At 69.9% G+C, this 11,877-nt stretch overlaps 1 protein-coding gene across 1 annotated transcript; it reads right to left on the reverse strand.

Annotated features, from left to right (window-relative positions):
• Positions 1-3,855: 3,855 nt before the first annotated feature.
• Positions 3,856-10,327, reverse strand: LOC137368819 (hornerin-like). Its single transcript, XM_068029023.1, has 4 exons — positions 9,000-10,327; positions 7,111-7,649; positions 4,954-5,513; positions 3,856-4,008 (listed from the first exon to the last, which is right to left on the reverse strand). The coding sequence occupies exons 1-4, from the start codon at positions 10,325-10,327 to the stop codon at positions 3,856-3,858; spliced, it is 2,580 nt and encodes an 859-aa protein (XP_067885124.1).
• Between the last annotated feature and the right edge of the window lie 1,550 nt (positions 10,328-11,877).

Here is an 11,877-nt window from a genome sequence, read left to right on the forward strand (position 1 = left end):
GCTGCCCCTGCTGCTCCCACTGCCCTGCTGCTCCCGCTGCCCCTGCTGCTCCCGCTGCCCCTGCTGCTCCCGCTGCCCTGCTGCTCCCACTGCCCTGCCGCTCCCACTGCCCTGCTGCTCCTGCTCCCGCTGCCCCTCCTGCTGCCACTGCTCCCGCTGCCCCTGCTGCTCACACTGCCCCTGCTGCTCCCAGTGCTCCTGCTGCCCTGCTGTTCCTGCTGCCTCCGCTGCTCCTGCTGCCCCTGCTGCTCCCCCTGCTGCTACTGCTGCTCCCGCTGCCCCTGCTGCTCCCGCAGCCTCCGTTGCCCCTGCTGCTCCCGCTGCCCTGCTGCTCCCACTGCCCCTGCTGCTCCCGCTGCCCCTGCTGCTCCCGCTGCCCTGCTGTTCCTGCTGCTCCCGTTGCCCCTGCTGCTCCTGCTGCCCCCGCTGCCCCTGCTGCTCCCGCTGCTCCCGCTGCTCCCCCTGCTCCCCCTGCTCCCGCTGCTCCCGCTGCCCCTGCTGCTCCCACTGCTCCCGCTGCCCCTGCTGCTCCTGCTGCCCCTGCTGCTCCCACTGCTCCTGCAGCCCCTGCTGCTCCCACTGCTCCCGCTGCCCCTGTTGCTCCCGCTGCCCCTGCTGCTACTGCTGCCTCCATTGCCCCCGCTGCTCCCGCTGCCCCTGCTGCTCCCGCTGCCCCTGCTGCTCCCGCTCTCCCTGCTGCTCCCGCTGCCCCTGCTGCTCCCACTGCCCCTGCTGCTCCCGCTGCCCTGCTGCTCCCGCTGCTCCTGCTGCTCCTGCTGCTCCTGCTGCTCCCACTGTCCCTGCTGCTCCCACTGCCCCTGCTGCTCCCGCTGCCCCTGCTACTCCCGCTGCCCTGCTGCTCCTGCTGCCTCCGTTGCCCCTGCTGCTCCCGCTGCCCCTGCTGCTCCTGCTGCCCCTGCTGCTCCCACTGCTCCTGCAGCCCCTGCTGCTCCCACTGCTCCCGCTGCCCCTGTTACTCCCGCTGCCCCTGCTGCTACTGCTGCCTCCATTGCCCCCGCTGCTCCCACTGCCCCCGCTGCTCCCACTGCCCCCGCTGCTCCCACTGCCCCTGCTGCTCCCGCTGCCCCCACTGCTCCTGCTGCCCCCACTGCTCCCACTGCTTCTGCTGCCCCTGCTGCTCCCACTGCTTCTGCTGCTCCCGCTGCTCCTGCTGCTCCCGCTGCCCCTGCTGCTCCCACTGCCCCTGCTGCTCCCGCTGCTCCTGCTGCACCCACTGCTTCTGCTGCTCACGCTGCTCCTGCTACCCCTGCTGCTCCTGCTACCCCTGCTGCTCCTGCTGCCCCCGCTGCTCCCGCTGCTCCCGCAGCCCCTGCTGCTCCCACTGCTCCTGCTGCTCCCGCTGCCCCTGCTGCCCTGCTACTCCCGCCGCCCCTGCTGCTCCCGCCGCCCCTGCTGCTCCCGCTGCCCCTGCTGCTCCCGCCGCCCCTGCTGCTCCCGCTGCCCCTGCTGCTCCCGCTGCCCCTGCTGCTCCCGCTGCCCCCGCTGCCCCTGCTGCTCCCGCTGCCCCTGCTGCTCCCGCTGCCCCTGCTTCTCCCGCTGCCCCTGCTGCTCCTGCTGCCCCTGCTGCTCCCACTGTCCCTGCTGCTCCCGCTGCCCTGCTGCCCCTGCTGCTCCCACTGCCCCTGCTGCTCCCGCTGCCCTGCTGCTCCCACTGTCCCTGCTGCTCCCGCTGCCCTGCTGCTCCTGCTGCTCCTGCTGCTCCCACTGCCCTGCTGCTCCCGCTGCTTCTGCTGCCCCTGCTGCTCCCGCTGCTTCTGCTGCTCCCGCTGCTCCTGCTGCCCCTGCTGCTCCCGCTGCCCCTGCTGCTCCCGCTGCCCCCGCTGCTCCCGCTGCTCCCGCAGCCCCTGCTGCTCCCGCTGCTCCCGCTGCTCCCGCTGCTCCTGCTGCTCCCGCAGCCCCTGCTACTCCCGCTGCCCCTTCTGCTCCCGCTGCCCCCGCTGCCCCCGCTGCTCCCGCTGCCCCTGCTGATCCTGCTGCTCCCGCTGCTCCTGCTGCTCCCGCTGCTCCTGCTGCTCCCGCTGCCCCTGCTGATCCTGCTGCTCCCACTGCCTTGCTGCTCCCGCTGCCCCTGCTGCTCCCGCTGCCCTTGCTGCTCCCGCTACCCCTGCTGATCCCGCTGCTCCTGCTGCTCCCGCTGCCCCTGCTGATCCTGCTGCTCCCACTGCCCTGCTGCTCCCGCTGCCCCTGCTGCCTCCGTTGCCCCTGCTGCACCCGCTTCCCTGCTGCACCCGCTTCCCTGCTGCTCCCGCTGCCCTGCTGCTCCTGCTGTCATGCTGCTCTTGCTGCTTCCGCTGCCCTGCTGCTCCTGCTGTCATGCTGCTCTTGCTGCTTCCACTGCCCTGCTGCTCCCGCTGCCCTGCTGATCCCGCTGCCCCTGCTGCCCCTGCTGCTCCCGCTGCCCCTGCTGCCCCTGCTGCTCCCACTGCCCCTGCTGCTCCCGCTGCTCCTGCTGCACCACCTGCTTCTGCTGCTCACGCTGCTCCTGCTACCCCTGCTGCTCCCACTGCCCCTGCTGCTCCCGCTGCTCCTGCTGCACCCCCTGCTTCTGCTGCTCACGCTGCTCCTGCTACCCCTGCTGCTCCTGCTGCCCCCGCTGCTCCCGCAGCCCCTGCTGCTCCCACTGCTCCTGCTGCTCCCGCTGCCCCTGCTGCCCCTGCTGCTCCTGCTGCTCCCGCTGCCCCTGCTGATCCCGCTGCTCCTGCTGCTCCCGCTGCCCCTGCTGTTCCTGCTGCTCCCGCTGCCCTGCTGCTCCCGCTGCCCCCACTGCTCCTGCTACCCCTGCTGCTCCCACTGCTCCCACTGCCCCTGCTGCTCCCACTGCCCCTGCTGCTCCCGCTGCTCCTGCTGCACCCCCTGCTTCTGCTGCTCACGTTGCTCCTGCTACCCCTGCTGCTCCTGCTGCCCCCGCTGCTCCCGCAGCCTCTGCTGCTCCCACTGCTCCTGCTGCTCCCGCTGCCCCTGCTGCTCCTGCTGCTCCCGCTGCCCCTGCTGATCCTGCTGCTCCCGCTGCTCCTGCTGCTCCCGCTGCCCCTGCTGTTCCTGCTGCTCCCGCTGCCCTGCTGCTCCCGCTGCCCCCACTGCTCCTGCTACCCCTGCTGCTCCCACTGCTCCCGCTGCCCCTGCTGCTCCCACTGCCCCTGCTGCTCCCGCTGCTCCTGCTGCACCCCCTGCTTCTGCTGCTCACGCTGCTCCTGCTACCCCTGCTGCTCCCACTGCTTCTGCTGCCCCCGCTGCTCCTGCTGCCCCCGCTGCTCCCGCAGCCCCTGCTGCTCCCACTGCTCCTGCTGCTCCCGCTGCCCCTGCTGCCCTGCTACTCCCGCTGCCCCTGCTGCTCCCGCTGCCCCTGCTTCTCCCGCTGCCCCTGCTGCTCCTGCTGCTCCCGCTGCCCCTGCTGCCCCTGCTGCTCCCGCTGCCCCTGCTGCTCCTGCTGCTCCCGCTGCCCCTGCTGATCCTGCTGCTCCCGCTGATCCTGCTGCTCCCGCTGCCCCTGCTTCTCCCGCTGCCCTGCTGCTCCTGCTGCTCCCACTGTCCCTGCTGCTCCCACTGTCCCTGCTGCTCCCGCTGCCCTGCTGCCCCTGCTGCTCCCACTGCCCTGCTGCTCCCACTGTCCCTGCTGCTCCCACTGTCCCTGCTGCTCCCGCTGCCCTGCTGCCCCTGCTGCTCCCACTGTCCCTGCTGTTCCCGCTGCCCTGCTGCTCCTGCTGCTCCCACTGCCCTGCTGCTCCCGCTGCCCCTGCTGCTCCCGCTGCCCCCACTGCTCCTGCTGCCCCGCTGCTCCCACTGCTTCTGCTGCCCCTGCTGCTCCCGCTGCTTCTGCTGCTCCCGCTGCTCCTGCTACCCCTGCTGCTCCCGCTGCCCCTGCTGCTCCCACTGCTCCTGCTGCTCCCGCTGCCCCTGCTTCTCCTGCTGCCCCTGCTTCTCCTGCTGCTCCTGCTGCTCCCGCTGCCCCTGCTGCTCCCGCTGCCCCTGCTGCTCTCGCTGCCCCTGCTACCTCCGTTGCCCCTGCTACCTCCGTTGCCCCTGCTACCTCCGTTGCCCCTGCTACCTCCGCTGCCCCTGCTGCTCCCGCTGCCCCTGCTGCTCCCGCTGCCCCTGCTGCTCTTGCTGCCCCTGCTGCTCCTGCTGCTCCGGCTGCCCCTGCTGCTCACACTGCCCTGCTGCTCCTGCTGCCTCCGTTGCCCCTGCTGCCTCCGTTGCCCCTGCTGCTCCCGCTGCCCCTGCTGCTCCCGCTGCCCCTGCTGCTCCCACTGCCCTGCTGCTCCCACTGCCCTGCTGCTCCCGCTGCCCCTGCTGCTCCCGCTGCTCCTGCTGCCCCTGCTGCTCCCGCTGCTCCCGCTGCTTCCGCTACTCCTGCTGCTCCCGCTGCCGCTGCTTCTCCCGCTGCCCCTGCTGCTCCCGCTGCTCCTGCTGCTCCCGCTGCCCCTGCTGCCCTGCTACTCCCGCTGCCCCTGCTGCTCCCGCTGCCCCTGCTGCTCCCGCTGCCCCTGCTTCTCCCGCTGCCCCTGCTGCTCCCGCTGCCCCTGCTGCTCCTGCTGCTCCCGCTGCCCCTGCTGCTCCTGCTGCTCCCGCTGCCCCTGCTGCTCCTGCTGCTCCCGCTGCCCCTGCTGATCCTGCTGCTCCCGCTGATCCTGCTGCTCCCGCTGCCCCTGCTTCTCCCGCTGCCCTGCTGCTCCTGCTGCTCCCACTGTCCCTGCTGCTCCCACTGTCCCTGCTGCTCCCGCTGCCCTGCTGCCCCTGCTGCTCCCACTGCCCCTGCTGCTCCCGCTGCCCTGCTGCTCCCACTGTCCCTGCTGCTCCCACTGTCCCTGCTGCTCCCGCTGCCCTGCTGCCCCTGCTGCTCCCACTGTCCCTGCTGTTCCTGCTGCCCTGCTGCTCCTGCTGCTCCCACTGCCCTGCTGCTCCCGCTGCCCCTGCTGCTCCCGCTGCCCCCACTGCTCCTGCTGCCCCGCTGCTCCCACTGCTTCTGCTGCCCCTGCTGCTCCCACTGCTTCTGCTGCTCCCGCTGCTCCTGCTACCCCTGCTGCTCCCGCTGCCCCTGCTGCTCCCGCTGCCCCTGCTGCTCCCGCTGCTGCTGCTGCACCCCCTGCTTCTGCTGCTCACGCTGCTCCTGCTACCCCTGCTGCTCCTGCTGCCCCCGCTGCTCCCACTGCTCCCGCAGCCCCTGCTGCTCCCGCTGCTCCTGCTGCACCCCCTGCTTCTGCTGCTCACGCTGCTCCTGCTACCCCTGCTACCCCTGCTGCTCCTGCTGCCCCCGCTGCTCCCGCTGCTCCCGCAGCCCCTGCTGCTCCCACTGCTCCTGCTGCCCCTGCTGCCCTGCTGCTCCCGCTGCCCCCGCTGCTCCCGCTGCTCCCGCAGCCCCTGCTGCTCCCACTGCTCCTGCTGCTCCCGCTGCCCCTGCTTCTCCTGCTGCTCCTGCTGCTCCCGCTGCCCCTGCTGCTCCCGCTGCCCCTGCTGCTCCCGCTGCCCCTGCTGCTCCCGCTGCCCCTGCTGCTCTCGCTGCCCCTGCTACCTCCGTTGCCCCTGCTACCTCTGTTGCCCCTGCTACCTCCGCTGCCCCTGCTGCTCCCGCTGCCCCTGCTGCTCTTGCTGCCCCTGCTGCTCCTGCTGCTCCGGCTGCCCCTGCTGCTCACACTGCCCTGCTGCTCCTGCTGCCTCCGTTGCCCCTGCTGCCTCCGTTGCCCCTGCTGCTCCCGCTGCCCCTGCTGCTCCCGCTGCCCCTGCTGCTCCCGCTGCCCCTGCTGCTCCCGCTGCTCCCGCTGCCCCTGCTGCTCCCGCTGCTCCCGCTGCTTCCGCTGCTCCTGCTGCTCCCGCTGCCGCTGCTGCTCCCGCTGCCGCTGCTGCTCCCGCTGCCCCTGCTGCCCCTGCTGCCCCTGCTGCCCCTGCTGCTCCTGCTGCTCCTGCTGCTCCCGCTGCCCCTGCTGCTCCTGCTGCTCCCGCTGCTCCTGCTGCTCCCGCAGCCCCTGCTGCTCTCACTGCTCCCGCTGCCCCTGCTGCTCCTGCTGCCCTGCTACTCCCGCTGCCCCTGCTGCTCCCGCTGCCCCTGCTGCTCCCGCTGCCCCTGCTGCTCCTGCTGCTCCCGCTGCACCTGCTGATCCCGCTGCTCCCGCTGCCCCTGCTGCTCCCGCAGCCCCTGCTGCTCTCACTGCTCCTGCTGCTCCCGCTGCTCCTGCTGCTCCCGCTGCCCCTGCTGATCCTGCTGCTCCCACTGCCCTGCTGCTCCCGCTGCCCCTGCTGCTCCTGCTGCTCCCGCTGCCCCTGCTGCCCCTGCTGCCCCTGCTGCCCCTGCTGCCCCTGCTGCTCCTGCTGCCCCTGCTGCTCCTGCTGCTCCGGCTGCCCCTGCTGCTCCCACTGCCCCTGCTGCTCCTGCTGCCCCTGCTGCTCCTGCTGCCCCTGCTGCTCCTGCTGCTCCCGCTGCCCCTGCTGATCCTGCTGCTCCCGCTGCCCCTGCTGCTCCCGCTGCCCCTGCTGCTCTCGCTGCTCCTGCTGCTCCCGCTGCTCCTGCTGCTCCCGCTGCCCCTGCTGATCCTGCTGCTCCCGCTGCCCCTGCTGCTCCCGCTGCCCCTGCTGCTCCCGCTGCCCCTGCTGCTCCTGCTGCTCCGGCTGCTCCTGCTGCCCCTGCTGCTCCCACTGCCCCTGCTGCTCCCACTGCCCCTGCTGCTCCCGCTGCCCCTGCTGCTCCTGCTGCCCCTGCTGCTCCTGCTGCCTCCGCTGCTCCTGCTGCCTCCGCTGCCCCTGCTGATCCCACTGCCCCTGCTGCCTCCGCTGCTCCTGCTGCCTCCGCTGCTCCTGCTGCCTCCGCTGCTCCCGCTGCCCCTGCTGCTCCCGCTGCCCTGCTACTCCCGCTGCCCCTGCTGCTCCCGCTGCCCCTGCTGATCCCGCTGCCCCTGCTGATCCCGCTGCCCCTGCTGATCCCGCTGCTCCTGCTGCTCCTGCTGCTCCCGCTGCTCCTGCTGCTCCCGCTGCCCCTGCTGATCCTGCTGCCTCCGCTGCCCCTGCTGCTCCTGCTGCTCCCGCTGCCCCTGCTGCTCCCGCTGCCCCTGCTGCTCCCGCTGCCCCTGCTGCCTCCGTTGCCCCTGCTGCCTCCGTTGCCCCTGCTGCTCCCGCTGCCCTGCTGCTCCTGCTGCTCCGGCTGCCCCTGCTGCTCCCGCTGCCCTGCTGCTCCTGCTGTCATGCTGCTCTTGCTGCTTCCACTGCCCTGCTGCTCCCGCTGCCCCTGCTGCTCCCGCTGCCTCCGCTGCCCCTGCTGATCCCGCTGCCCCTGCTGCTCCCGCTGCCCCGCTGCTCCCGCTGCCCCTGCTGCTCCTGTTGCTCCCACTGCCCTGCTGCTCCCACTGCCCCTGCTGCTTCCGCTGCTCCTGCTGCCTCCGTTGCCCCTGCTGCTCCCACTGCTCTTGCTTCTCCCGCTGCCCTGCTTCTCCCGCTGCCCTGCTTCTCCCGCTGCCCTGCTCCTCCCACTGCCCTGCTGCTCCCGCTGCCCCTGTTGCTCCCACTGCCCTGCTGCTCCCGCTGCCCCTGCTGCCTCCGTTGCCCCTGCTGCTCCCGCTGCCCTGCTGCCCCCGCTGCTCCCGCTGCCCCTGCTGCTCCCGCTGCTACCGCTGCCCCTGCTGCTTCCGCTGCCCCTGCTGCTCCTGCTGCGTCCGTTGCCCCTGCTGCTCCCACTGCTCTTGCTTCTCCCACTGCTCTTGCTTCTCCCGCTGCCCTGCTCCTCCCACTGCCCTGCTGCTCCCGCTGCCCCTGCTGCTCCCACTGCCCCTGCTGCTCCTGCTGCTCCCACTGCCCCTGCTGCTTCCGCTGCCCCTGCTGCTCCCACTGCCCCTGCTGCTCCCGCTGCCCCTGCTGCTCCCGCTGCCCCTGTTGCTCCCACTGCCCCTGCTGCTCCCACTGCCCTGCTGCTCCTGCTGCTCCCGCTGCTCCCGCTGCCCCTGCTACCTCCGCTGCCCCTGCTACCTCCGCTGCCCCTGCTGCCCCCGCTGCCCCTGCTGCTCTCGCTGCCCCTGCTGCTCTCGCTGCCCCTGCTGCTCCCACTGCCCCTGCTGCACCCGCTGCCCCTGCTGCTCCCACTGCTCTGCTGCTCCCGCTGCCCCTGCTGCTCCCGCTGCTCCTGCTGCCCCTGCTGCTCCCGTTGCTCCCGCTGCTTCCGCTGCCCCTGCTGCTCCCACTGCCCCTGCTGCTCCTGCTGCACCCCGTGCTTCTGCTGCTCACGCTGCTCCTGCTACCCCTGCTGCTCCTGCTGCTCCCGCTGCTCCTGCTGCTCCCGCAGCCCCTGCTGCTCTCACTGCTCCCGCTGCCCCTGCTGCTCCTGCTGCCCTGCTGCTCCTGCTGCCCTGCTACTCCCGCTGCCCCTGCTGCTCCCGCTGCCCCTGCTGCTCCCGCTGCCCCTGCTGCTCCCGCTGCTCCCGCTGCCCCTGCTGCTCCCGCAGCCCCTGCTGCTCTCACTGCTCCTGCTGCTCCCGCTGCTCCTGCTGCTCCCGCTGCCCCTGCTGATCCTGCTGCTCCCGCTGCCCCTGCTGCTCCCGCTGCCCCTGCTGCTCCCGCTGCCCCGGCTGCTCCGGCTGCCCCTGCTGCTCCCACTGCCCCTGCTGCTCCCGCTGCCCCTGCTGCTCCTGCTGCCTCCGCTGCTCCTGCTGCCTCCGCTGCCCCTGCTGATCCCACTGCCCCTGCTGCCTCCGCTGCTCCTGCTGCCCCCGCTGCCCCTGCTGCTCCCGCTGCCCCTGCTGCTCCCGCTGCCCTGCTACTCCCGCTGCCCCTGCTGCTCCCGCTGCCCCTGCTGATCCCGCTGCTCCCGCTGCTCCTGCTGCTCCCGCTGCCCCTGCTGATCCTGCTGCCTCCGCTGCCCCTGCTGCTCCTGCTGCTCCCGCTGCCCCTGCTGCTCCCGCTGCTCCTGCTGCTCCCGCTGCCCCTGCTGCTCCCGCTGCCCCTGCTGATCCTGCTGCTCCCGCTGCCCCTGCTGCTCCCGCTGCCCCTGCTGCCTCCGTTGCCCCTGCTGCTCCCGCTGCCCTGCTGCTCCTGCTGCTCCGGCTGCCCCGCTGCTCCCACTGCCCTGCTGCTCCCGCTGCCCTGCTGCTCTTGCTGCTTCCACTGCCCTGCTGCTCCCGCTGCCCCTGCTGCTCCCGCTGCCTCCGCTGCTCCTGCTGCCTCCGCTGCCCCTGCTGCCTCCGCTGCCCCTGCTGCTCCCGCTGCCCCTGCTGCTCCTGTTGCTCCCACTGCCCTGCTGCTCCCACTGCCCCTGCTGCTTCCGCTGCCCCTGCTGCCTCCGTTGCCCCTGCTGCTCCCACTGCTCTTGCTTCTCCCGCTGCCCTGCTTCTCCCGCTGCCCTGCTCCTCCCACTGCCCTGCTGCTCCCGCTGCCCCTGCTGCTCCCGCTGCCCCTGTTGCTCCCACTGCCCTGCTGCTCCTGCTGCCCCTGCTGCCTCCGTTGCCCCTGCTGCTCCCGCTGCCCCTGCTGCTCCCGCTGCTCCTACTGCCCCTGCTGCTTCCGCTGCCCCTGCTGCTCCTGCTGCGTCCGTTGCCCCTGCTGCTCCCACTGCTCTTGCTTCTCCCACTGCTCTTGCTTCTCCCGCTGCCCTGCTCCTCCCGCTGCCCCTGCTGCTCCCGCTGCCCCTGCTGCTCCCGCTGCCCCTGCTGCTCCCACTGCCCCTGCTGCTCCTGCTGCTCCCACTGCCCCTGCTGCTTCCGCTGCCCCTGCTGCTCCCACTGCCCCTGCTGCTCCCACTGCCCTGCTGCTCCCTCTGCACCTGCTGCCTCCGCTGCCCCCGCTGCCCCCGCTGCCCCTGCTGCCCCCGCTGCCCCTGCTGCCCCTGCTGCTCCCGCTGCCCCTGCTGCTCCCGCTGCTCCCGCTGCTCCCGCTGCTCCCGCTGCCCCTGCTGCTCCCGCTGCTCCCGCTGCTCCCGCTGCCCCTGCTGCTCCCGCTGCCCCTGCTGCTCCCGCTGCTCCCGCTGCCCCTGCTGCTCCCGCTGCCCTGCTGCTCCTGCTGCCCCTGTTGCTCCCGCTGCCCTGCTGCCCCCGCTGCCCCTGTTGCTCCCACTGCCCTGCTGCTCCCGCTGCCCCTGCTGCTCCCGCTGCCCCTGCTGCTCCCGCTGCCATGCTGCTCCTGCTGCCCTGCTGCTCCTGCTGCTCCCGCTGCCCTGCTGCTCCCGCTGCCATGCTGCTCCTGCTGCTCCTGCTGCTCCTGCTGCTCCCACTGCCCTGCTGCTCCCAGTGCCCTGCTGCTCCCGCTGCCCTGCTGCCCCTGCTGCTCCCACTGCCCTGATGCTCCCACTGCCCTGCTGCTCCCGCTGCCCTGCTGCTCCTGCTGCTTCCACTGCCATGCTGCTCCTGCTGCCATGCTGCTCTTGCTGCTTCCACTGCCATGCTGCTCCTGCTGCTCCCGCTGCTCCCGCTGCTCCCGCTGCTCCCGCTGCTCCTGCTGCTCCTGCTGCTCCTGCTGCTCCTGCTGCTCCCTCTGCCCCTGCTGCTCCCGCTGCCTTGCTGCCCCTGCTGCTTCCACTGCCCCTGCTGCTTCCGCTGCCCCTGCTGCTCCTGCTGCCCCTGCTGCCTCCGTTGCCCCTGCTGCTCCTGCTGCCTCCGTTGCCCCTGCTGCTCCCACTGCCCCTGCTACTCCCGCTGCCCCTGCTGCTCCTGCTGGTCCCGCTGCTCCTGCTGGTCCCGCTGCTCCTGCTGCTCCCGCTGCCCCTGCTGCTCCTGCTGCTCCCGCTGCCCCTGCTGCTCCCGCTGCCCCTGCTGCCCCAGCAAGGGGTGCAGGAGCAGCAGGAGTAGCAGGGGTAGAGAATTCCAAAGTCACACAACTCTGTGAGAGAAAAAGTTTCTCCTCATTTCTGTCCTAAAAGGGCAACCCCTTATTTTAAAACAGTGCCCCCTTGTTCTGGACTCACCCACAAGAGGAAACATCCTTTCCACATCCACCTTTTCAAGACCGTTCAGGATCTTCTAAACTTCAACCAAGTCTACCTCACTCTTCTAAACTCCAGTCCAACCTTTCCATAAGACAACCCGCTCATTCCAGGTATTAATCTAGTAAACCTCCTCTGAACCGCCTCCAACGCATTTACATCCTTCCTTAAATAAGGAGACCAAAATTGCACACACTATTCCAGATGTGGTCTCACCAATGCCCTGTTTAACTGAAGCATAACATCCTTACTTTTATTTTCAATTCCTCTCGTAATAAAGGATAGCATTCCATTAGCCTTCTTTATTACTTGCTGTGCCTGTATACTAACTTTTTGTGACTCATGCACTAGAATACCTAGATCCCTCTGCACCTCGGAATTCTGCAGTCGTTCTCCGTTTAAGTAATACTCTGCTTTTTTATTCTTCCTGCCAAAGTGAACAACTTCACATTTTCCCACATTATACTCCATCTGCCAGATTTTTGCCCACTCACTCAACCTATCTATATCGGTCTGCAACCACCTATGTCCTCTTCACAACATACTTTCCTACCTATCTTTGTGTCATCTGCAAATTTAGCTACCATGGCATCGCTCCCCTCATCTAAATCATTGATATAAATTGTAAGAAGTTGAGGCCCCAGCACAGACCCCTGTGGGATTCCACTCGTTATGTCCTACCAATCAGAAAAGGACCCATTTATGCATACTCTCTGTTTTCTGCCAGCCAGCCAATCTTCTATCCATGCTAATATGTTACCCCCTACACCATGAGCTCCTATTTTGTGCAATAACCTTTTATGTGGCACCCTGTCAAATGCCTTCTGGAAATCTAAGTCTTGGCTGGAGGTGGCGGAGGAAGTGAGTGGGAGTAATGTTGTGAGGAGGGCATGGATTCAGGGCCACAAATGCTTTAACGACCATCTGCAGACTGGCAAGGTGAGTGCCGTGATGCACCCAGATGACAG

Source organism: Heterodontus francisci, chromosome 4, assembly GCF_036365525.1.
Source record: "Heterodontus francisci isolate sHetFra1 chromosome 4, sHetFra1.hap1, whole genome shotgun sequence".
Taxonomy (NCBI): Eukaryota; Metazoa; Chordata; class Chondrichthyes; order Heterodontiformes; family Heterodontidae; genus Heterodontus; species Heterodontus francisci.

Coding starts and splice junctions, on each gene's coding strand:
- LOC137368819 (XM_068029023.1), bottom strand. CDS start 10,327: ATGGCAGTGGAAGCAGCAGGAGCAGCAGGGCAGCGGGAGCAGCAGGGC. Junction 7,650..8,999: donor GGGCAGCGGGAGCAGCAGGG/GCAACGGAGGCA, acceptor CGGACGCAGCAG/GAGCAGCAGGGGCAGCGGAA. Junction 4,009..4,953: donor GCAGCGGGGCAGCAGGAGCA/GTGGGGGCAGCG, acceptor CAACGGAGGTAG/CAGGGGCAGCGAGAGCAGCA.